Here is a 24,089-nt window from a genome sequence, read left to right on the forward strand (position 1 = left end):
ATCCAGTTCTTCTGGGACTGTGGGAGAAGGAAGGGCTGCATTCTCAGGAAGGAATGATGGGAGAAACCCTAAGAAACAAGGACTTTCTAGCCTGCAAGAGAGGAGGCTCAGCCCAAAGATCATCAGCCTTAGTCACACCTCCCCTGCTGTTTCCTGGCCATCCTTCTTCCTTAGAAACATTAAGTCCAAAGCATGGTACACAATGAACTGGTTGCAATCTCTTACCTTAGCTCTCCGTCCTTGTCTCTCTCTCTCTCTCTTTGCTGGGGACAAGGATGTGTTTGCTCCAATTCTAGTAAGAAGTCACCTTGAACGTATCATATTTCATTGTGTTCTGATTTCCTGTCTGTGCTGAAGTGTGAGTTCCATGTGAGCAGAAGCCTCACTGATCCACATTGATCATATGGCTATAACCTAAGCCTATTGCAGTAACCAGCATACAGAAAGCACTTCATAAAATAAACATTTCTCAGAAACAATGATATTGCCCTATTTGTTAGGAAATGGAAAGAACTGGAAAAAAATTATATTAAGTAAAGTAAGTCAGGCCCAAAGAAACATAGGTCCCATGGTTTCCCTAATTTGCAATAACTAGTATATGTCTGAGTCGAGCAGAAAAGGTCAGATAACTTGATGTTAGGGAAATGAACCCTAAGATATATATTCAAATGTTTTTCTTTCATGTGATTGTTTCTAACACATTTGGAAGATTATTTCTTTGTTGCTTTGTATGTCCCTCCCCCACGGTATAACCCCTGCTTTCACTGTACTTGATGTCAGTATAATTTGTGGAGGGGAAGGGAAAAACAAATCGTTTAAATAGGGATACAGGTGGACCCATTGCAACAATGAGATGTACAAGTCGTTATGTCGAAAAACCAACTTTACAACTTTGGGGGGGGAGGGTTGGGTAGGGGGATGGGAGGAGGATGGGAAGGGATGGGAAGGGGAAACAAAGGAGGAGGCTACAATGCTTGATAAGAAATGTACTCATTATCTTGCCCATGTAATTGTAACCCCTCTATACAGTATTTTCACAATAAAAAAAACAGAATGAAAGAAAAAAATAATAAAAATAAAACTAACATTTCTCAATGAATGAATAGCCAGTATGTAAAGAGGTGCCTACACCTTTGTCTTCTGGCTTGGGCCAATCAGGCAAGATCAGACCTGCCCCTGGTTCAATGCAGGAGTAAGAACACAGCTCTAGACTCATCCAGGGCTTCATTCCAAGTCTGGCTGGGGCACCTATGGGGCAGATGTGTCCCTGTGACTGCTCTTTGGCTTCCTTAGTTTTGAGGCAAGGATTAAGACACCCACTTCATGCTGCTGGTGTGAAAATAACTGAGCATTCCTTGTGCAAAATTGGTACATGGCAATGCTCCCCTCTCCAGGTTCTCCTTGTCTTTGGTCTTCTTGATAAGAGAGGGGCATTTTTTCATCATCTGGCAGGAACTAGATGTTATATTTCCAAAACTGGACAGGTGAGTATTTTTTGTTTGATGGTTGGCCATGGGGCTTGAACTCTGGGCCTGGGCTCTGTCCCTGAGCCCTTCAGCTCAAAGCAAACATTCTACCACTTAAGCCACAGCACCACTTGTGGATTTCTGGTGGTTAATTGGAGATAAAATCTCACAGACTTTCCTGCCCGGGCTGGCTTTGACCTGCGATCCTCAGATCTCAGCTCCTGAGTAGCTAGGATTACAGGTGTGAGCCACCAGTGCCTGGCAGTTGAGTATTTTAGAAGAGGAGTATATTGGATAAAGCTGGCCTATGGGGGGGGGGGCAAATGAAGCACACCAGGTGAAGGACATACACAAGATTGGGTCTCAGGAATCTCCACAAAGTAAGTAAATAAATAAAGAACTCATGCTGAGTCTCCAGTATTGTGGAAAGGAAAAAGGAATATGGGTGCTATGGCTCCATATGAGGGTGAGACCAAAAGACATAGATAGCCGACAACTTCAGAAAGAGAACTTTATTAGCTTCATGAGAAACAGCTGCCACATGTAAAGACTTGGCTAAGGCCAGAGTCCTGGTAGCGTCCAGCCAATGGCATAGAAAAACCACCTATTTTCTCTACATCCTTAGACCAGGGTCTAAGTGGGGGAAGAATATTTCTTCTTTGCCCCCTCCATTTGGGCATAAATTCGGGCAATGAAGTCTTGTTGGCAACTGGGTTCTCCTACTCTGTGTGTTTCTCACTGAACAGGAAAATAAATCAATATTTTAAGTGAGAACTGACCCAGCCAATCGGCTTCAGTTCTGCATCATCAGTCAGGAACATGACATTCTGGATCCTTAATGAGCCAACAATTCTGGAGGGCCACTCAGATTCTAGACTGCAAAATTGGAACCCTTTAGCTTTCTAGAAGGGCTCGTTGGGAGCTCTACATTCTAGAATGCCTATATTTCAAACCAATCAGGAACCTGATGTTCCAGATTGTCAAGGAACAGGAAGGAGCCCAGAGTTCTGGAGGCCCAAATGAGACCAACTCCTAACACTGGGTAGGGGTGACCAGTGAATTTAGCAAGAACATCCCCAAACTCTAAATGTCAACCCAACTCCTCACAATGCCAGCATTTAAGATCATTGGCGCTGGCCTCCGCATTCTGGAATGGCATTCACAAAGCCCCGCCCTCTAGAAGGCTATGTTCCTGCCCCTCAGAGCTCTGTAGATGGTCGCTCTATAGCAGGCTCATCATCCTGACTGGAGTATGGCACGTGGAAGGAAACATAGGGACAGGTCTTAGTGTTGAGGCAGACCAACTTCTTCAGGGTGGCCGTGTTGACGAGGTTGAAGCCCACCTCACCACCAAATGTGCTTGGCTTCCAGTACTCTGGAGAACAGATGGGGTTCCCTAAAAGACCCTTGAGGGAAAAAGGAGCTCCGATCTCTATCATACTCTCCCCAAAGATGGAGTTGGGCTGACACTTTTCAAGAAGCAGCCCGGGGTAGAATTCCAAGGCATCAATGTCTCCGTATAACTCTTCCAACTCAGCAGCCATCTCCTCCTCTCCTGCAAGTGGAAGAAGCTATGGTCAGAGGCTTGGTAGCCTTAGGATCTGAGTGGGAATCTAGGCACACTTTTGTCTGGGAATCAAAGAAATTCCAGAAGAATAATCTGAGCAACTGGACAAATGCCCTAAAACCTAGCCTTGCTAGTGTTGGCAAAAAGGGTCCGGCAAGCACAGATCAACCCCCATCCTAGACTGGCTGTTAAGGAAAGAATCCACTACAAAGAAAGAGCCCAGAGGTCTAGATCTACCAGTCAACAGCTTGTGACCACAAGAAGCTCATCCATCCCACGTCTCTGAGGATAATTCATCTGGTCATTCTAACAGGAAGGAGGCTCTACTTCCTAGCTTGCTTCATTCACAGGCAGATTTCAAGGCTTTATCTTGATCTAAGCCCCATTTTCATACTAGAGCCTAAAGATATAATAGAATTTGCCCCCAGATGGCAGTGACAGCGGTCTTTCTCCCCTCTACACCATTTGTTATAGGAGATGAAAAAAACGACAAATATTACTGTCCCTAGATCTTGGAAACCGACTGATCTCAGGCTCCCCTCCATCCTGTGAGACCCACATGAGCGTGATCAAAGAGAGATCAACATAGAGCTTCCCTTTATGCTTCCCTAAACCCATGTTCTACCGTTCCATGGGCAACCATGCAGGCCACGCCCTGCTTCCGTGGCCTCATTATCTGTAACTAACAGGGTTACACTTTGGCTGATCAAAATCTGGGGACCACAGAAGTGGTGTGTGTGTGTGTGTGTGTATGTGCACACGTGCATGCACACATACACACACACACACACACACACACACACACACAGACACTTGAACCCTACAAAGACCTGCTAAATCACAAGATTTCAAGGGGTATTTGGTTTCTGGTTTGGTTTGAGGGTTGGTTTGGTGGAGGAGATTGAATTCAAGGTCTTGCATGTGCTAAACCTACACTCTACCACAGATCTATAGCCCTGCTAGATCTGATATTTTAATCAGCTTCTGACACAATTCATACACAATAGGCCCATCAATAAATATCTAGGGACAACTAGGTAAAATAGAATCTGAAACCTTTGTCATGGAATCCAAGATTCTACACTTTGCTCTCAAGCTCTCCCCATCTAGGCTCCTTACTACAGCCACCTCTACCAGAGTTCTCTCAAATGGTCACAGACTTTTTGATCTCTGTGACTCTGTACTGCCCCTTGCCCTACTCAAAACTGTTCCTCCCTCTATTCTCCAACTGGGAAATTCCTACTTATCATTCAAACACAGCCAAAAAGTTACCTTCTCTCCCCACATTGGGGTTATGTACCACCTTTATCATTCCTGTGGTCACAGTGATGGCTACTGGTATTGTCCTGGTCTATTTCCTTATTATCTCCCTCACTTTTCTGTGAGTCCCTCCAGGGCTGGGACTATGTTCAAGAAGCAGTTGCCCACCTGTGAGTTCCTGGAAAGACGTGTAGGGCTTCATGCCAAACCTCTTGCGGTACTCATTGAAGGGCTGCATGCGCATCTCTCGCCCTTCTTTGATGACATCAATGGCCACGTGCAGAACGTGGTGGTCTATGTTTCTGCCTCCACCAATCTGGCAAGAGATGAGCACAGCTATGAATCTGAGGGCCAGGTCAAACTGTTCTGGAGCCCCCAGGTCCTTCAAGAAATACTTCAAGGGGCTGGGAAGGTGGCTCAGTGGTAGAACGCTTGCCTTGCATGCATGAGGCCCTGGGTTCGATTCCTCAGCACCACATAAGCAGAAAAAGCAGGAAGTGGTGCTGTAGCTCAAGTGGTAGAGCGCTAACCTTGAGCTGAAGAGCTGAGGGACAGCGTCCAGGCCCAGAGTTCAGGCCCCATGACCAACAAAAAAATGAATAAAATAAATAAAATGAAATAAATACTTCAAGTCCAGGACACAGAACCTAGCAGCCATGATGGGGGGAGGGGGAAAGGTTGGCCCTCAGTCTGTTGCATCAAAATCTGTCCCAGGGCCATTGCAGAGTCTCAGCTTACTCAAAGCAGAAGTGTGGATGGGCCAGGAGGACTGCTCTAGTTGCTCAAAGGCTGTTCCCTAGTCCTTTGCATCACACCAAAGGCTACTGCTATTCCTAATGAAGGCAGAGAAAATATGATCAAAGCCCAGATGTTCTGATGAGATAAAGAAGGGTGCTGGAAAATGATTCTGATTAGGAGTAGTTGAGAGGCATTGCTCTAGAGAAAGTTCTATTTCTTGTGATGAAAGGATGCCAATGCTTCAGAAGCAGAGAGAGTTCTGTTTCAATAGAACATGTATAACTGGGTGTTGGGAGCAGGAAATAACAAACATACTGGAATGAAACATGACCTGGAACAAAACAAACTTTGAACAAAGCAAGCAGAAGCTGGTGCCAATGCCCATTAACACGGCTGTGTGTATTGAATTGTGTCCTCCAAAAAGTTACACTGAAGTCCCAACCTATAGTAATTTAGAAATGCTATAGTTCCCTTTTTGAGGGAAGGGGAGAATTCCCTTTCTGTAGTTTCAATTACTCACACAGAAACTACGGTACAAGATTTAATGGAAAATTCCCAAAATAAACAACTCATACGGTTTTAATGATGTGCTTTTCTAGTAGCATGGTGAAATCTAGTGCAGTCACATTCGATGCTGCCCAGAATGTAAACCATCCTTTTGTCCAGAAGATCCACAATGGCTGAGCTACCTGCCTGTCAGTCATGTGGCTAGCTGTCTTGGTTAACAGATCAACCATCGTGATGTGATAGTTCTTATATCTTAGTAATCCTATGTGATAACTAACCCTACCTCCCATATGTCCCATTCTTCTCATTCTACCCCATCATGTATGTATTGGTCATCTCACATCTTCCCAAGAAGAATATGTATAGTACAATAAGATATTTTGAGCCGGGCACCTGTGGCTCATACCTGTAATCTTACCTAGTCAGGAGGCTGAGATCTGATGATTGAGGTTTTTCAAAGCCCAGCCTGGGTAGGAAAGTCTGTGAGACACTTGTCTCCAATTAACTACCAAAAATCTGGAAGTGGCTCAAGTGGCAAAGCACTAGCCTTGAGCAAAAGAGCTCAGTGTTCAAGCCCCAGAATGGGCACAATAAAAAAATATGTAGTCTATAGGGTTCAATACTGTTGGCAATTTCCACCATCCACTGGGTATCTTAGAATGAGTCCACCATGAATAAGGGGTTAACTACTACAACCTTCACCATGGACTCAAGTACAGATTAGGTCATCCTTGAGGAAGGTGTGTCCTAACCTTTACCCTTCTAAGAGGACACAGAGAACCCAGGATGAAGGGCAACAGAGGTCAGAGTGATAAATCCACAAGCAAAGGAACATCCAGGACTGTCCACCAACAGCAAACACTAAAGGAAAGATATGGAACAGATTCTCCTAAGTGCTTTCAGAGAGAACACAACACTGATGACATCTTGCTTTCAGATTTCCTGTGTCCAGAACAATGAAAGGATAAATAATTTCTGTGGTTCTCGGCCATCCCCTGTGTGGTACTTCATTAGGACAACCCATAGCAAACAAACGCAAGGACCTTGGGCAGTTACCTGAGCTAAATATGAGTTCTGTCCTATGTATAGAAGAAGTCAAGAACATCCACCTCATATGTTGGAATAAAAGATAAGGGAAGCAAAGCAGCTGTCTCAAAATTGGTTCCAAGGTACATGATGTTCATCAGGGAAAGCCCATGCTGTAACTTCTTATACTCTGGTTAACTTCTTTTTCCTTGTCTTCACTTTGTAATGAGCAATGCAGTGTTCTACAGAGATGATCCAACGTATAAGGAGGATGTTTATGGGTTCAATGCAAAACTTCATTGTATTTAAGGGACTTTTTATTATCTATGGATTTTGTGCAGCTTGAGGAGGGCTGGGTCCAGTATCATAAAAATATTGTGATAACATCATATCATAGTGAATGGTCATGAAGCAATTCACAAAGGTCTAGATTAAGAATGCAAATATTTTAAGGTCTTTGATATTTGCTGACAATGTTTATAGACAGCTTGCAAAGTTATATGTCATCTGGGGATATGGTAAAAATATCTAACTCATTAGACTGTCCTAAGCATTAGCTAATTTTTTTATTTTTATTATGAAAACATATTCAAACCTGCTGAAATGGTCACCAATGACCATTTTATTCAGGCATCCTCTCTCTATATATCAAAGTGTCATTTTTAGGCTAGTCACTGATGGCTTACACCTGTAATCCTAGCTACTCAGGAGGCTGAGATCTAAGGATCATGGTTTGAAGCCCAGCCTGGGAAGTGAAGGGTTAACTCCATTTTTTGAGGCAGTGACCATTTGTTGCTTGTTTAAACTGAAAGGTTAAACCTAAGATAAGCAAATCCTGTGAGCAAACCTAGACCACCAATTATCTCAGCTAGCAGAGCAGCACTTGGTGGTAATCAAACACCTGGTTGTTTGCCTTTATAAGCCCTGTAAACTTTAGCTCGGGGCTCTCCTCCTAGGCTCCGCTGTACCGGAGTGTAGGACAAGGCCCGAGCTGCAGCCCATCTAAATAAAACCTTGCTTTTGCATTTCAGAACGTCTGACTCTCAGTGGTCTTCTTGGTGGGGGTCCTGCGACTTGGGCACTACAGGAAGCAAAGTCTATGAGACTCTCATTTCCAATTAACTACCAAAATTCTGGAAGTGGAGCTGTGGCTCAAGTGGTGGAAAGCTAGCCTTGAGCAGAAGACCTCAGGGACAGCACACAGGCCCTGAGTTCAAACCCCACGACAGACAAAAACAGCTCCCCTATAGAGACGCTATACCCATTTTACAGACAAGGAAACTGGGATTTTAACCAGGTCTATTGGAGCCCAAGGCCTGACTACCCTCACCCTCACCCGACTGAGACTTACCCGGCCAGCACTCTGGCGAGAAAAGGCATCCACCAGGGCCTCAACCCCATAATCCACCAGCATGGAGGTGTTGAACAAGAACTGCTCATAGCTATACTCCTGCTGGCCCACCTTGAAGGAGTCAGGCATGAGCGGGTGCCAGTGGTACAGATGGTTAAATTCCATGGCGATTCGGTTGCGGTACTGGAACTGGGCTCTGAAGAGCAGTTCCGGGTCAAACTTGAGCTGCAGGAAGTAGCCACTCAACTGCTGCACATACTCCTCAATGACGATCTTGATGGTCTCACCTGCCCAGGGGGAGAGGGGTTGGTTTAGAAATGAGATCAGCAGAGCACAGTGATATAGACACGAGGCTTGGAGAAAGCAGGCCAGCTCATGAAAAGTCTCCTTTTCGTTGGTATGGTTAACAATATGTGGCCACTTGCCTGCCCTTCCTCTCATAATGGGATGGGAAAACAGAACTTTCTCAGATTTTATTCCACCCCTAGACAAGATCACCACAACTCCCACAATGCAATGGGAGGTTGTAGACCCAGCTAAGTATAATATGCAAATGAGACAGCCAAGGGTGTGCGGAAGCCCTGGGTTCAATCCCTAATATCACAAAGAATGCATCTAACTCGATGCGACCACTGAGCCCATTAAGAGGCTACAGAAACCCCAAAAGCTAGAAAAGTTGGGAGCTGGCTCATGAAGAAACCCCTCAATGAAGCAAGGGACTTCAAAGAGACCACTCTGTCAACTGCTATAGGCAAGACCTAAGGCAGAAGGTAGATTTAGCCCTACACACAGCTAAAATCCTTTATAGCTCATCTGTTCTGATATCGGAATTCTTATGCAGTCTCCCTCTGCCTGCTCCGAAGCCAGCAAAATGAATATTCCATCCTGAGATTAAAAAGACCACTTAGAGATTAAAAGGGAATTGATGTTTGGGCCAGTTAGTCATGAGATAAATTGACTTTTAGTAGACTGACACAGAGCCACAGAATTTGGAATCAGACATCCGAATCTTGGTTTTGCCATTTGTAGCTCTATGAGCTTAAGCCAAGTTTCTTCATCTCTCCAAAGCTCACTTTTCTGATCTGCACAAGGAGTCTTCTGTGTGTGTATGTGTGTATACACATATATATATATATATATACACGCACACACATATATATATACACATATACACACACGTGTGCAACAGTATTCACTGGGTCATGTGAAGAAGACACAAAGGCATACATTCTGTTGGACTCATTCTATAACCTAGTCTGACATCTGCCCTGGCCTCTCAGGTGCAGGGATGACAGGCAGGTGCCACTAAGCTTTTCACAAGGGCATTCCTATCCAATTCAGAAAGCTATGGGAAGTTAAAGGAGGTAAAAGCTGTGCAGTGCCCCAGGGCTCCTGCCTTTCGTCACAGCTTCATCTACAGTCAATGTGCTGGGTAACCTCCAGCCATAGACTTGCCCTTTCTGAACCAAAACCAGTTCTTCTTTCCTCTTTGAGCTATTCTTATTCCAGGTTCCTCCAGGCTGTAGTAATTCAGCACATAATTGAGACCAGCCATGCCCAGTGGTGCCCAGAAGTGGTGGGGGAGGGGGGACAGAGAAAAGGGGTGACTCAGACAGAAATTGGTCTGGACAGGGATGGCAGAGGCCAAGCTCGTAGGCAGGAAACCATTTGACATTTGGGGTTGTAGACATAAAAATATCCTGTCCCTGAGTCACCTAGCAGCTACCAAAAGCCAGAAAAGCAGATGCTAGGCAGCGCAGGACACCGGAAGCTTCCTCCAGACTGGACAAGCTGAAGTTTGAACCCTGTATGTGCCCGGCTTGTCTCAGAGGCATATATCTGAGTACAGAAAAGGAGGGGAAACTGAGGCATGGGGCAGTGGATCACACATGGTTACAGACGCGTGTTTCCTGACAGCATGCTGTGTGCTAGGTCCCTTTCTCCAGCACCAGCTCCACAGATCCAGCCAGCCATCACCCCAAAGGACAGATGGGGGGGCAGGGGAGGAGGGAGGGGGGTCATCCAGTGGATTCCCAGCGTTGGAAGCCACCCCCCTCCCCCGCCCTCCTCCTCAGACCATCCAGGGCAGCCCCGGGCAGGGCTTCTGCGCCCAGCCTCACCTATGAGCACGAGGCGCGCGGTCTGGAAGAGCTGCTCGTCGTCCCAGGTCGGGTGCTCCGCCTTCAGCAGCTCGCACACGCGGTTGTGCTCCCGCAGCCAGATCGTGGCGTACAGCATGAGGCCCGGCAGCAGCCCGAACACCTCCTGGCCCACAGCCATCTGGCTTCGGGGCGGGACGCCCCTCGGGTAATGCATCACGACCCGCGCCTCTTCCACCGATGGCGGGTACATCTCCCCGTTCAGGACCTGTGGGATGGGGGCCGCCTGCCAACCTGGGGGTGGGGTGGGGGGGCACCCACAGCTGCCGAAACCGACGCCTCCCTGCTGCGGGATTCTACCCTCCTCATGCACCCACCCAGAGCTCTCTGTCTCTACTACTTCTGTGTCCTCGTCCAACCCACCCTCCTCTTCCGCTCTCTTGTGCCCAGACAAACCATTCTCCACACCATAGCTCGTGTGATCCTTCTTTGGAACGAAGCTACATTGACCTATAACCTCATGCATCCCCTTGAAATTCTCCCAGTCCCTGACACACCTCCTCCAGATGCATCCCCCCTCATCCACAGTCATTTTTACCCTCCATGCCAGCTCAGTTCCCATCCCTCCCAGTCTTTATGCTCCCTCCAACTTAGCCAGGCTGTTGTGTGTGTGTGCCTCTGGGCCTTTGCACATGCTGACCCCACTGCCTGGAAAGCCCTTCTCTGCCCTTACTGACCTCTCTACTCCTCTCCTCTCATGAGATTCCAGGTAGGCCCAGCCTCCAGCTACTCAGCAGCCCCCACGTCTTCTCACCAGGGGTAGATGTCACTAATTCTATAGCAACATCTTCATTCATTAATTTATTCATTAACTACTTATTCACTAAAGAACTACTGTATGCCAAGCACTGACCTTAGCCCCAAAGATGTAGCACTGATTTTTTTTCTTTCATTTGCTAAGATTTGCACAATCCATTCTGATAGCCAGTAGTCACCTATATCTATTGAACACTAGAAATCTGGCTAGTGTGAAAATTTTAATTTACTTTATTTCGATTTTACTTGATTACCATTAGTATTTTAAAACTGATATTGCAGTTGGATCCCAGAGGCTCAGAGCCTGTCATCTTAGCTGCTCAGAAGGCTGAGCTCTGAGGATGGAAGCTAGCCTGGTCAGGAAAGTCTACGAGATTCTTATCTCCAATTAAACGCCAAAATGCTAGAAGAGAAGGTGTGACTCAAATAGTAGAGCACTAGCCTTGAGGAAAAAAAAAAAAGCTAAGGGACAGTGCCCAGGCCCCAAGACCAGAACTGGGAAAAGAAAAAAAAACTGATTCTCCAGCAAACTTGGGAATGTGCATCTACTCATTCAACTGTAAAGGTTACAAAGCTCTAAGTGCCGATCAAGAGATCAGGTATCTCCATTGGAAACTTAGCATCCAAATTGTACCATTCTGCAAGCATAAATGCACATAAAGTTTCAAAGATTTAGAATAGAAAAAATGTGAAACGTTTTATTTTTGTAGTAAGTACATGTTGAAATGGAGATACTATTGTAGCAAGTAAAACACATTTATGAAAACCCATGAGGCCTGTTTCTTTTTATCTTTTTTTAATGTGACCTCTAGAAAATTTGAATTATATGTGTGTGTGTGTCACCTAAGTTAATGCTGGTATAGACAAAAAGCCCTGGCACCATATCCTAGATATATTCTATGGCTGTGGTCCTTTGGGGGGCAGGGCTCATAACTAGGATGGTCCCCGCTCAATCCCTCAGGTAAGGCACAACATGGTACCCAGTCAACATGATAAAAAAAAACAATATGAATGACAGCAGCTCCAAGTCCACCTCCCAGGAGGTGATCATATTTGCTCCCCAGTGTTTACTGTCTCTCCTCTTGGCACAGATCTTCAACTTCTAAGACTGACTTTCTCCAGGACACGATCCAGCCCCAAACCACCTAGGCAGCCTTTGGCAAGGAGACCAAGGGAGATCCTTCCCACCATCCCATCCCCAGGCCCAGCACTACCTGGTACTTGAGTTTCCCGTCCTTAAAGAGCCTCAGTTGGTACTGTCGTTCCAGATTGTCTCCGTAAATATGGCCAAGATCTACCTGAGGAGAGAGACAGGACCAATACGTCTCCTGGGCTCTAAGCTTCTGACAATGATCTATACGTGCTATGTCAGGTGTAGAGCAGTTCTGCATTCTTCCTAAGTGCTCACCCCATGGCCCAAGGCCTTGGTGAAGCCAGGACCCATCTTGCCAGATGTTTTGAAGAACTGATGCGTGAAGTGTTGTGCGAAGAAGGCAAACATGAGGTTGGTGCCTTGGGGATCGGGGATGAACTTTCTCCTGAGCAGAAACTGACGGCCAAGGAGCTGGGCATCTGGTAGCTGCTTCTTTCCTGGTTGAGGAGGTAAAGAGTGGTTGCTACCTGGCTCTCATCTGACTATCCCTGTCTTGGAGATGTCAGGGCTCACTGAGAAAATCCAAGCAAGAAGCCCAGAACATCCTCCTCAGACACGCCTTACCCCACACAGTAGCCCCTTCACTCACACTGGGAAAAGACCTAGCCACATTTATAGGTGAAATGACATGCTATTTGAAATTTGCCTTAAAATACTCCACTAGGATTCTCTTTCTTTCTCTCTCTCTCTCTCTCTCTCTCTCTCTCTCTCTCTCTCTCCCTCATTCCCTCTCTATCTCTTATTTCTCCCTACTTTCATCCTGTTATACTAAAATAAATCCTGGCTAAAACTTCCAAAAAAAAAAAAGAAGAAGAGATGAGAGAGGAAGAGATGACTTAAGACTGGTAAATCATGGGTTAGGGTTGAAACTGAGACATGAGTATATGTGCATTGTATTTTCAACTTATAGGTACATTTGCACTTTTCCATCATGAAAAAAAATAATCAAAAAGAAAAAAATCAAAATGAAATAAGAGACTCTCTTGCCCTGGAACAAAGTATGCTGTATTTACCACTGGCAATTACTTGCCAACTATGTGAACAAAGTTAAGTCATCTCTTGGAGCCTCAGTTTCTTCATCGTAAAATAGGGCAATAATACTTATTTTTATATAGTGGATTTATACCTGAAGATTGCATGAGAAGATATAAACATAACAAGAGATCTTGAAAAATTAAATCCTTTCAACCAAGAATCAACAAACCTGCGTTATAAAAAGCTCAGATAGTAAATACTTTAGCCATGGCAAACCATGTGGTCTCTGTCATGTCTATTCAACTTTGCCTGTTTTTTGTTTTGTTTTGTTGGTTCTGAGGCTTGAACTCAGAGCCTGGGTTCTGTGCTGTCCCTAAGCTTTTTTTGCTCAAGATAAGTACTCTATCACTTGAAGTACAGCTCCACTTCTAGCATGGTGTGTGTGTGTGTGTGTGTGTGTGTGTGTGTGTGTGTGTGTGTGTGTGTGTGTTAAATTGGGGATAAGAGTCTCACAGATTTTTCTGCCTGAGCTAGCTTCCAACTGTAATCCTCAAATCCTGGGTAACTAGGATTATAAGCTTGAGCAACTGGCACCTGAATCAGTTTTGTTTTTATTGCAGGAAAGCATCAAAGACAACACATTTTTTTAAAATGTAACTGAGTCCCAGTAAAACTTTTATTTATAAAAACAGGAGATGGGCTAGATTTGGCCTGTGATCAAATGTAGATAGCCAACATATTTGTAAATTATGCCAGTTTTCTCTATGTCTGGGATAAAGATAAGTCATCAGGAAGCAAATGCCTATCATTTTAAGTATTGGGAGGCCTTCATCAATTATGTCAGATGAGCTGGCACCCAACACTAGGATTTTCTATGTTCTGCTACATGAATCCCTTTACCAGAGTTCAGATAAGGTCCACAACCGATGGAAAGTCTTTGTATTGAAATGAACAGCTGGATCCCTTTGGCAAGGAGAGATATCAAGTGCCCTAAAGGAAGCTCACCAAAGAAAAAGGTTAGAGGAAATGATCTGTACCCCTACAATCTGGCATCACTGCTTGCTTACATTGGACAAGGACTGATTTCAGCAATGTTGGCTTAACCCAGCTATTCTGCTAAACTGACCACAATAGTAGCTAACCATGTGATTGAGAACCACCAGACCAGGTCCCTGGAGACCCTGTGCAGACATCAATATCCACACAAGGTTCAAAATCTGCCAAAGCAGGACCAAGGGGCTACCCAGGAACGATGTTCAACAGCGACACCTTGTGGCAGGAAGTGAAGCCACAGCATGCTGGACTGATGAGTCTGTTTTCTCTGCTCTTGGCTGAACAGATGACCTTTTACTGAGTAACCTCCAGATTTCTGCACAACTAAGGTTGAATTGGGAAGAAGGCCATAGGAGGAAGACCCCCTACCTAGAAGCCAAATGTTCTTGAGTAACTGAAGAAAAATGACCTTCTTTGTACTTTACCCAGAGAAACATGGAAAAGGACGTACATTTAGTAAAGAACCAGTGGTTCACGCCTATAATCCTAGCTACTTGAGAAGCTGAGGTCAGAGGATAGCAGTGCAAAGCCAGTCTGGGCAGGAAAGTCCATGACACTTTTTTTTTTCCATTTTTAATATTTCTTTTTTTCTTGCTTAATTTATTTTTTTTATTTTTTATTTTTTTATTGTGCGAATACTGTACAGAGGAGTTACAATTACATGGGTAAGATACCATGACACTTTTATTTCCAATTAAACACTGCAAAAAAGCTGGAAGTGAAGCTGTGGCTCAGGTGGTAGAGTGCTAGCCATGAGCACAAAAGCTCAAGGACAGCACCTAGGTCCTGAGTTCAAGCCCCAGGATTGGGACACAAACAAAAGAACCAAACACAGTGTGAGCACCAATATATGGCATACTGTTCATTCCTCCATTCCTTCCTTCCTTCCTTCCTCCCTTCCTTCTTTCTTTCTTGTTTCCTACCTTCCAGATCTCCTCCATTTCAACTTAGAAATCACTTCTACCCTCAGAAGAATGACCCTCATCAGTAGACAAAGATCAAGCCAAGAAGTAGCCTAGGAATATGGAAACACTTTTCTGCCTCTGCCTCTTTATTTCTTTGTTCCTTTCTTCCTTTTTGTTTGGTTTTGTTTGGGGGGGGGAAAGAATCTTGCTCTATAACCAAGCTAGCCTTGAACCCAAAACCTTCCTGCCTCACACTCCTGAGTTGTGGAATTCCAGGTGTTGACCATCCCTCCTGTCTCTTTGACTTTCTTGGTGACCTAAGACCTGTGGCTACCCTTTCCTGTTCTCATCTGTTTTAGACATGTCAGCCATATGAGCCATGTTCCTCAGTGCTCAGCCTCCCGAGTAGCTATGATTACAGGTGTGAGCCACCAGCACCCAGCTCTGTCTGCTTTTGTTGTTCCTGAAAAGAGCACTTGAGCATCTCCTATGGTCCCCAGGCCAGCTCATGCCATGCCCATTACCTTTGGTCCCCATGGGTGTGGGGCACTCTTTGGGCACAGAAGGCAGAACTCGAGTGTAGTAGCTCACATTGGAGAAGGACTCCCAGCTGATGTAGTCGTGTGCTAAGTTATAGGTGGGAGGGCTGGGGATAAGGTTGGATCGCACTGGAGAGAGAGAAAATAATGGTGACAAAATTGCTTCCATTTCTTCCAGTTATACCCCTCTTTTCCCTGCCTCCTCTGGGGTTAAGGTTTGTTTTATCTGGCACTGAAGAGTCTCCCTACCCACTTCACATACCAAGAATCCCCAGGACTGGTAGCATGTCTCACTGGCCAGATTGGGGAAGGGCTGGGTCCTCCTCCATACCCACCTGTGAGGACTAGGCGCATAAGAAAGTCTCGGATAAAAGTGGCGTTGACAAACTCCCAGAACCATTGTCCATGTGTGAGTAGGAAGTGGACGAAAGTGGGACTGGGCCGCAAGGAAGACCGGATCCAGGTCCAGAGTTCAGCTGCAGAAGCAGTGGGAGCTGCTCAGTAGGCCCTCATGGGAGGACCGGAAGTAGCCAGGGTAGGAAGATGGGGACTGAGGGGCAAGGGCCAGGAGGGGACAGGGTAGCAAGGATCTGGATAGAGCATTGGAAGTGTGACACATGACAGAGCCAGGTGTGATGATGGACGACTGGGAAACATGGTACTGCATGGCCACAGAGCCCACAGGCCAGGACTGTTGGTGAACGGAAGCAAGAGTTCATGTGGGAGAGACCAGAGCCAGGCCAGGAAAGAGAAGGGACATGGGGTCAGAGGTGAGGACAGGAAGTGGGGTCTGAGCCCAGGGGCTGGAGAGGCTGGAGATCCGGCTCACGGATGGTGCAGTTGGGGCCCAAATAGCCCGTGCGGGTGCAGTCACACTGGTAACCGTCAAGGCCGAAGCGAACACAGACACCCTGGTTCTGGCACGGGTAGTAACAACAGGGGTTCACTGCGGGTGAGAAACAGGCATGAGACATCTTCCCTGCATGGCGCCCTGATCCCAGGCAGTCTGTAAAGAGGAGGGGGGGAGGAGCCAAGGGCAAGGACTCAAGTCACAGCTGAGTCCTAAATCCCAAGGTGACCCCTCTCTGGGCTGCAGAGTTCCCCGCCTCCATCCATGAGCTCCCATAGCCTTGAACTTAAATTCCCCAGCACCCAGCCTCCACACTGGGCCTCCAGGGGCCTATGTTTCCTCCATGCTGCCACAAAGGCCGGCAGGGGAAAAGTCCAGATGCCTAGCCCTGAGGCTGACGCTTGACATGGCTGGCAGATAAGACACTGCAGCCCTTCAGGCCTCTGGCTGGAGCACTCACTTCTGCTGTAGGGCTCAGAAAAAGAACAAGGATCAGGGGAGGGCTTCTCCCCGATCAGCTCCAAGTTTCTGAGCACCTGGACAGTAGGAAAATGAGGCTGGTCACCATCCATTTCTACAGGAGGAAGTGAAGAGCAGGTCATCCTGATGCCTACTTTGGAGATGGAGAACCAGAGGCCAGAAAAAGGAGAAAGTCAAGTGATGGTCCTATCTGACCAATTGCCTGTCTCTTCACTTACGCCTGTACCCTACAGCTAGCTTAATAATCACGCATCGGGAAAGGAGTTTCCAGAACTCAGGAGACAGAGTTCTGGGTACAGGAAGAAAAGAGGGGGGACTCCAATGTCTCAACTGCCTTGACCTCCACTCATGAGACACACAGACTTGGCCCAAATCAGAGTGGGGTTTAAGATCCTAAGGGAAAGTCATGAACCAAGGGAACAAGAGTAGCATGGCTAGAAGAAAATCTCCTCTTAGGAAAGGGTAGATGAGCCTCATAGCTTTTCTCCTCCCTCCTGGAAGACTACTCGCACAAGGAAGTCCTTCCTGATTCCTCTGACTGCCATCCACTGGCTGCTTTTGCCCAGAAACGCTTTTGCAGGCAGTCAGAGTCCCTGGGCTCATCATCAGGCCCTAAGGAGCCTCTCCCTCTCCCCCAAACCTGCTCAGCAACGGGAAACCAAAGTTCAACGAGAGGTGATTCAACCAAGGACACAGAGCAGAGTCAGGTAGACACACAGGATGCTTGGCTCCTAGGAAGAGGTCTCTTCCCCAGCTGTCTATAGAGATGTGTCCAAATCCCTTCTGAAACCATACTTCTTTTTCTGGGCTCTGAGCCAATGTTTTGGAGGAACTCTTCTGTGCAGCTGGAGGGCTCGAGGGGTCAAGAGGGTAGTGAAAGGCATGAGCAGCCAGGGATGAAACATTCATTCATCTCGGGGGTGCTGACATCAGACAGCATGACTCTAGGTGAGTCCTCACCCCTACGCCAGTCTCCAAGTTCTCACTTCCTAGCAGGGGGCTTAGCCTGGGCAGCTGAGTCCTCCTGCCCCACCCCCTAGGAGGTCCACAGAGCCCTCTGTCTAGGGCCACAAAAATCCTAAGTATTATGCAAATAGTTCTGCTTATGCCTTGGCAACTGTGCGGTTCGTGCTGGGGTGGGTGTGAGAGGGAAAGGAAGGCCAAGGGGAAGAAGGCTGGACTGGAAAAAAAAAAAAAGGCCTTATCAGGCTGCCACAGGCACATCTGGTAGGCAAAACCCCAGCCTTCCCTTCTTGGCACAGAAAGGCCAAGGAGACTCAGCCCTCTAGGCTGGCTCAGAGACCCCCTACCTCTCACCCCTGCTGGACCAATCCTCATTCATCTGAATTCACCTGCCAGCTCCCACCTCTGACACCAATGGTCTAGTTCTTCCACAAGGCAAGCATGAGCTGGAGGGTGGGGGGAGGACAAAGGGACTGAGGGGAGCTCCTCTTAGCCCCAGTTCCACATTCTACAGCACGGGAGACGTAAGAGGCCCCTAAAGCTCAGACTTGCTGTGGAAGCCCTCTACCTCAAAGGCCAAAGCTTGGCTCCATCCCTCCTTCCAACCCACCAACCCTCCCAACTCTCCTCCCCCTCTCTTGCTCTCCCCTTGCTTCTCACTCTCCCCCTGCTTGCCTCTATGAGAGAGAGAGAGAGAGAATTCTGCAGACACTCTCCTGCCCCCAGCAGGCACCCAGCCTGGGATCTGCCCAAGTCCTGATGGCGCCCCAGACACCCAGGGAGCCATGTGGTGGCCAGAGTTTAGCAAATGTCTATGGAATTAATTAAAATGATGTGAGGAGACTGGCCACTCCCAGCTTGGCAGGAGAGCAGCCTGCCCCCTCCCAGACTAGCTTCAAGGCCTCCCGCTGCAGTCCCCAGGTCTGCTCCAGCCAACAGAGAGCCACAAGCTGCTGCCCACACCAGGCCCCGCCCCCTCTCCTCCTCTCCCCCTCCTTCTCGCCCAAGCCCCCCTCCCTCCTCCCCTACAATCTTTCCATAAACACCAGCTGCCCTCAGGGTGCTGCTTGACAGAGGTCTGAGCTGCTTGGGGGGGGGGGGGCTGGGTAGCAGAGCTGTAGCAGATCTCCATGGCTCCCCCACCCCCACCCCAGCACTCCCTAGAAGGGGCGAGAGGAGCTCCAGCTCCTGAGAAGGCAAGAGACTTGCCCAAGCCCTTCAGCTAAGAGGTTGCAAAGCTAAAACGTGAACCCCTTTCTTCCTCCCACCCCTATCCCCCCCACCCCATCTTCCTCCCCCAGGAGATCTCCAGGCCTAGATTTGGGGGAGGGATGGGAAAGGTGAGGCACATAGATCTAAAGGCTGGAAATGTCCTTCCCAGGGTTAACTTTCACTGTTCCTTCAGAGAAGATATTGAAAATGCTGAATGAATGACAGTAGGACTGAAACTTGGACCTAGACACTGCTCTGCCTTACCACAACCCCTGACTCCTAGAAACTATGCATACAGGAAGATCCTCCTTCATTCTGACTTCAATCCCGCATGCTCTGGTGCCAACCCAGTTAATTCTACGAGGATCCTCCACCCTCTGCTGAGATCACCCATCTTTCTTGAGGAAATAATAAGCCCTCAGGAAAGAGAGCTGGGAGGTGCAGACACGATTTAATTCACTTTGAGTGGGTCACACTCAGCACAGGCCAGAAACCAAGTTAAGTACCCAAGAAAGAATTCCAAAGTGGCTGCTCCCACTGGCTATGTGTCCCTGAGCCAGTCTCTTCTGGCCTCAGGACCTTGTTTTGTCATCCTAGAGGATGGAGTGGGTTGGCTCAAAGGAAGAGACTGACCCACCCCTCACAAGAAAAGTCTACAACTTGTTTGTATTAAGTGCCCCAAGGCCCCCTAAGTAGGATGATTGACACCCACACTGCCTGTGCCGTACACAGACATGATAGCCAAGCATACGGTCCCTGTTCCCACGCATTCCCGCTATCCAGGTCTGCCTGGCCCAGATACTTCCCAAGGATTTGGGTAAGAAAAGTCTCCCAGCCCAGGAGTTGGAGTTTGCAAGGGCTTAGCGGCGGCAGGGCACAGGCCCGTTGAAGTGCGCCACATCTTCCAGAGTGCGTAGGCAGCAGGCACAAGAGAAGAGGCTGCAACAAATCCCCTAAGAATAATATTTAGAGAAGCTCCAGGAGTCTAGCAGCCAAAGAGGAAACAGGCCAAGGTGGCCAGGCTTGGGGCCCTGACCCCAACATGAAGCCTGTAGACCGCCTCGGGTCAGGTACCACCAGGCCGGCCAAGCCTCAAATTCTTCCACCTGGCCACAGGTCATGCCTTAACCCTTAAACCCTGTGCCAAATCCAGAGGATTGAGAGGATGAACTGAGCATATGGATCCTCAATCTCTCTCCCTCCTCCTCCCTCCCCCCTCTCTCTCTCTTTCTCTCTCTGTCTTCCCTTCTCCCAGGTCCTGAGTTCAACCCCCCAGGACTGGTAAAAACAAAATTCTGTTTAAAAACTTAGGGTAAAACACACACACACACACACACACACACACACACACACACACACACACACACACTCACCAGGTCCTGCCTTTTCCTTAGCTAGCTAGAAGGCACCAAGCCAAACCCAGAGGCTGGATGGATAAACCTGAGTGTTAAGTCTTGCCTTCCAAGCTGGATTCTATCCCCTTCCACACAAGAGAGATACAAGCAACAAAGGAAGGCAGGGGAAACACAGGAAAGCAGGGAGGACACAGAAGGCAGGTGGGAAGGACCTGTGCACTCAGGAGCCCAGGGCAGTGGGGTGGTCTTGGTGGAGTGCTGAGCTCACTTGAAGCACTGACAAAGCAGGTCACTGAGGCAGCCACTCTGCCACCAGCCCACTGTGTGGTCTCAGACAGATAGATTCACACTCTTTGGGCCTCCAAGTCCTCTCCTGTTGAATGGGTCTAACACCACTCCCTGGCAGAGCTGTTCTGAGCAGCTAAGCAGTTAAACTGTTAGGTGTGGGATGCAGAAGTCTTCTTCCTTCTCTTCTCACAAAGCAGATTTTGCTGAACTCAAATTCTTTCCTAGGACCCCTCAGTCCTCCCCTGGGACCTCTCTCTCTCTCTCTCTCTCTCTCTCTCTCTCTCTCTCACACACACACACACACACACACACACACAAATGCACACAGTCACACACATACATATACTCCTGCATATACATACACCCTTCCTTCTCTGCAAAACCTTTTCTATGAGTCACAACCTGCATAGACACTATAAGATAATGTTCTTCTCTTTTCAGTCTCCAAAACATCTGGGGGGGGGGGAAGCACTCATCCAGCCTTTTTGGGTCCCATTCTACAGAGGGGGAATTCAAAGAGGTATGGAACCAGGTGCCTATAATCCTAGCTACTGAAAATGGTAGTTCAAAAACAGCCCAGACAGATAATCCAAGAGATTCTTATCCCCCAAAAAGTCTGAAGTGGCGGTGTGTCTCAAGGGTAGCATGCCAGCCTTGAGTGAAAAGCTGGAGTTCAAGGACCTGAGTTCAAGTCCCAATACCCACAAGGTATGTGGGTGGCATGGGCCACACCACCATGGGGAAGCCGCGGCAGCACACATGTGTGTGCACACGTGCAATGGGGCAGGCTGGCTGGGGGAGGAGTGCATTCCTTCCTGGAACCTGGTAGATGCAGCTGGCAGGGAGATGGGAACTGCACCAGAGAGACCTGGCTTTCCCCATTCTGCTGGAGCTCCAGGGGCTCAGGCCCTGCTGCAGGCAGGGAATGTGGGGAGCCTTCTGGGCCACCATGTAGCTAAAGTGCATGGAGTCAGTCAGCCCTGGGTTCAAGTCCTAACTCTGCCATGTACAAAGGTGAGGATGTCACTGTACCTGCCGGGCCTCTGTCTCCTCCACGGGAACCTCACAGGTGACCTCTGAATCTCAGGTAAAACAGCCCAGCGCCCCCCTCCCCTCCCCACCCCGAATGTATTTCTCCCTCCTATCTTCTCCCTGAGGGAGGCTGGGGAAAGGAAACTGAGCCCCTGCTCAGTGCTTATCCCTCCCAGCCCCCCAGCCCCAGCCTCTTCCTCCCAAAGAAGCCCTCCCCCTCCCCACAGGAAACAGAGGGGTTACTGGGTGAGGAAGCTGGCTGCACAGCCAGGGGCCCAGCACACAGGAGGCTCTGCTAGCCCCTCAAAGAAAGAAACAAACTGGTCACCACCACCACCACCCCTCAACAGGCCACTGTCACACCCCCAGACTCAACCTCCCTCCTCCATCTCCGGCTCTGCAGAAAGGGGAAGCACTAGGCCTGCTGCAGGGGCGAGGAGGGAATGGGACCAAGCCAGGGGTGCGGGACCTGAGGCGGGCATCCAGGAGGCCCCCTACCTGGTGTGGGCGTCCCAGGATCCACGGGCAGGACAGGGGGTGCGGGCAGCAGGAGCAGGAGCAGCGGGAACCGGAGAGGCAGACTGCTCCCTGCAGAGGAGAGACAGAAGCTGAGCCTGGCGTTCAAGGCTTCACCAGGAAGCCCCGCAGAGGCCCCCAGGGTCGAACTCACGGCTCATGGCGCGCACGGCACGACTGCTGGGTGCGTAATGTGAAGGCCTGCTGCTCTGTGCGGTGCCTCCTGCACTGTCCCAGCTCGGGCTGGGCCCCGCCCACAGGGCCCCGCCCTCCAGCTGTCACCTCCCTCCCCGCCCCCCTGCTGACTTCCTCTGCTCCCACCGCAGCCAAGACATTTTATTAATTATTGGATGATGACCACTAAGACTGGCTTTCACTCGAGATCTTTGAGGTACTCGACCTTTTGAGAATGCCAGAAATGCTGCGGCCACCTCCTCCTCCTCCTCTTTTTGCTAGAGAGGAAACAGGCTTAGAGACCAGGTACAAAGCAGAGGGCAGCTCAGGGCTTGGGGACAGGACTGAAGCTGCCAGCAGCCAGTCTGAGCCACTGGCCCTGAGAGGGCAAGGGAGGAAAGGTCTGTCCATGGCTTCCTGCATGGCATACACACTACCACAGGGAGCCCAGACTTCACTCCCTGGATTCCAGGACACCTGAGTTCAAATCCAGACACCACAGCCTACCCTCTGGGACACACTCTGGACACGATGCTTGTCCACTCTGGTCCTCATTATTCTCATCTATAAAGTGGGTAGAAATAACAAAACTCATCCCAAATGGTTTGGGGAAGAGTTAGTGAGCCATATGCATGATGCGTACACAGTAGGTGCTCAGTGAACAAGAGCTGACCAGATCTGACGCTCTAAATGGACTCATATGCACCTGCTGCCTTTACAACATCCGAAAGTCTGGCTTTTCTTTTTCCCAGCTAGGGAAGCTGAGCCAAGAAGGGGTTAATGGATCAGGCCAAGGCCACACAGAGACTCCTGGACTCCATCCCCCCAGGTTGTCTCCCTCTGTTTCCCCTGTGGACCCTGAGTCGGGGGTGGGGTGACTGGCAGAAGAGTCCAGACATTCCCAGGCATCTGCATAGGGAGTGAGAACCACACCAGGTGGTGTCACTCCCCATCCCGGAGCTGTTCCTGTGCTCCACTGGGACAAATGCCAGCTACCCTAGGAAAGCAGAGCAAGCCAGGGCAGACCCAGGGAGGGACCCAAACCCTGAGAGTGCTGATCGCAGCCTCCATCTTCCCCTCCACCCCAGACACAGCCCCCTCCCCGTAAGGAGCCAATCAGGGCAAGGAGATACAAGACAATGACATCTTCAGCCAAAAAAAAGATAAAAGATAAGATCATGGTAGTAATGTGGGGTCCAACTGCTGAACGGAGGTTCCCAAGCTTTCCTTCCTTTGGCCCTTGCCCAGTGGAGTTACCACACCTGGTACCTCCACCACACCTCACCCTCAAGCCTGCCGCTTGGACTTGTGTGACTTATGCGTGAGAATTTAAAAAAAAAAAAAAAGAGTCCAGTTCTCATGTTTTCTACGTTGTAGCATTGGACAAATCTGTAGTCTTTTCTGGGCATCTGCGTCCCATTTGGTCAATAAGATAATAACATCGGATGGGCCTCGAGGAGAGGTCCAGTTCCAGCAAAGGAGCTCTTGCTATGGCCAAGCTCTGAACCCACCTTGTAGATCTCAAGATGGAGGCAATGAGGGACGAAGGCAATAAAAGAGGGAGATAACTAAGCAGGGAGGCAATGAAGGAATGCACAGACACAGGGATACAGGTGTAGGATGGATGGGGCAGAAACCAAATGGATGCAATGTAGGACGGAAGTCATGGAGAATGGACGTAGCCATCCATCTTCTCTATATCCCATTGTTGACAGTGGCGAAATGTCTCCTTCTCTATAGGCTCTCCAACCCCCTGCACCTCAG

The 24,089-nt window shown here is 48.5% G+C and overlaps 1 protein-coding gene across 1 annotated transcript; it reads right to left on the reverse strand.

Moving 5' to 3' along the window:
* Positions 1–1,794: 1,794 nt before the first annotated feature.
* Ptgs1 (prostaglandin-endoperoxide synthase 1 (prostaglandin G/H synthase and cyclooxygenase)) lies at positions 1,795–22,364 on the reverse strand. Its single transcript, XM_013030196.1, has 11 exons — positions 22,306–22,364; positions 22,134–22,223; positions 16,285–16,401; positions 15,791–15,931; positions 15,441–15,584; positions 12,239–12,420; positions 12,045–12,128; positions 10,036–10,282; positions 7,916–8,202; positions 4,462–4,609; positions 1,795–3,021 (listed from the first exon to the last, which is right to left on the reverse strand). Exons 1-11 carry the CDS (start codon positions 22,310–22,312, stop codon positions 2,666–2,668), a joined length of 1,803 nt encoding a protein of 600 aa, XP_012885650.1. The 5' UTR covers positions 22,313–22,364; the 3' UTR covers positions 1,795–2,665.
* Positions 22,365–24,089: the final 1,725 nt, after the last annotated feature.

This window comes from Dipodomys ordii, unplaced genomic scaffold, assembly GCF_000151885.1.
Source record: "Dipodomys ordii isolate 6190 unplaced genomic scaffold, Dord_2.0 Scaffold127, whole genome shotgun sequence".
NCBI lineage: Eukaryota > Metazoa > Chordata > Mammalia > Rodentia > Heteromyidae > Dipodomys > Dipodomys ordii.

Bases quoted from the DNA above. Each gene is read 5' to 3' on its own strand.
- Ptgs1 (XM_013030196.1), bottom strand. The intron at 15,932-16,284 runs GTGAGCCGGATC...CTGCTTCTGCAG, and splicing joins GGGCCCCAACTGCACCATCC to CTGAACTCTGGACCTGGATC. The intron at 3,022-4,461 runs GTGGGCAACTGC...TTCCACTTGCAG, and splicing joins GTCTTTCCAGGAACTCACAG to GAGAGGAGGAGATGGCTGCT.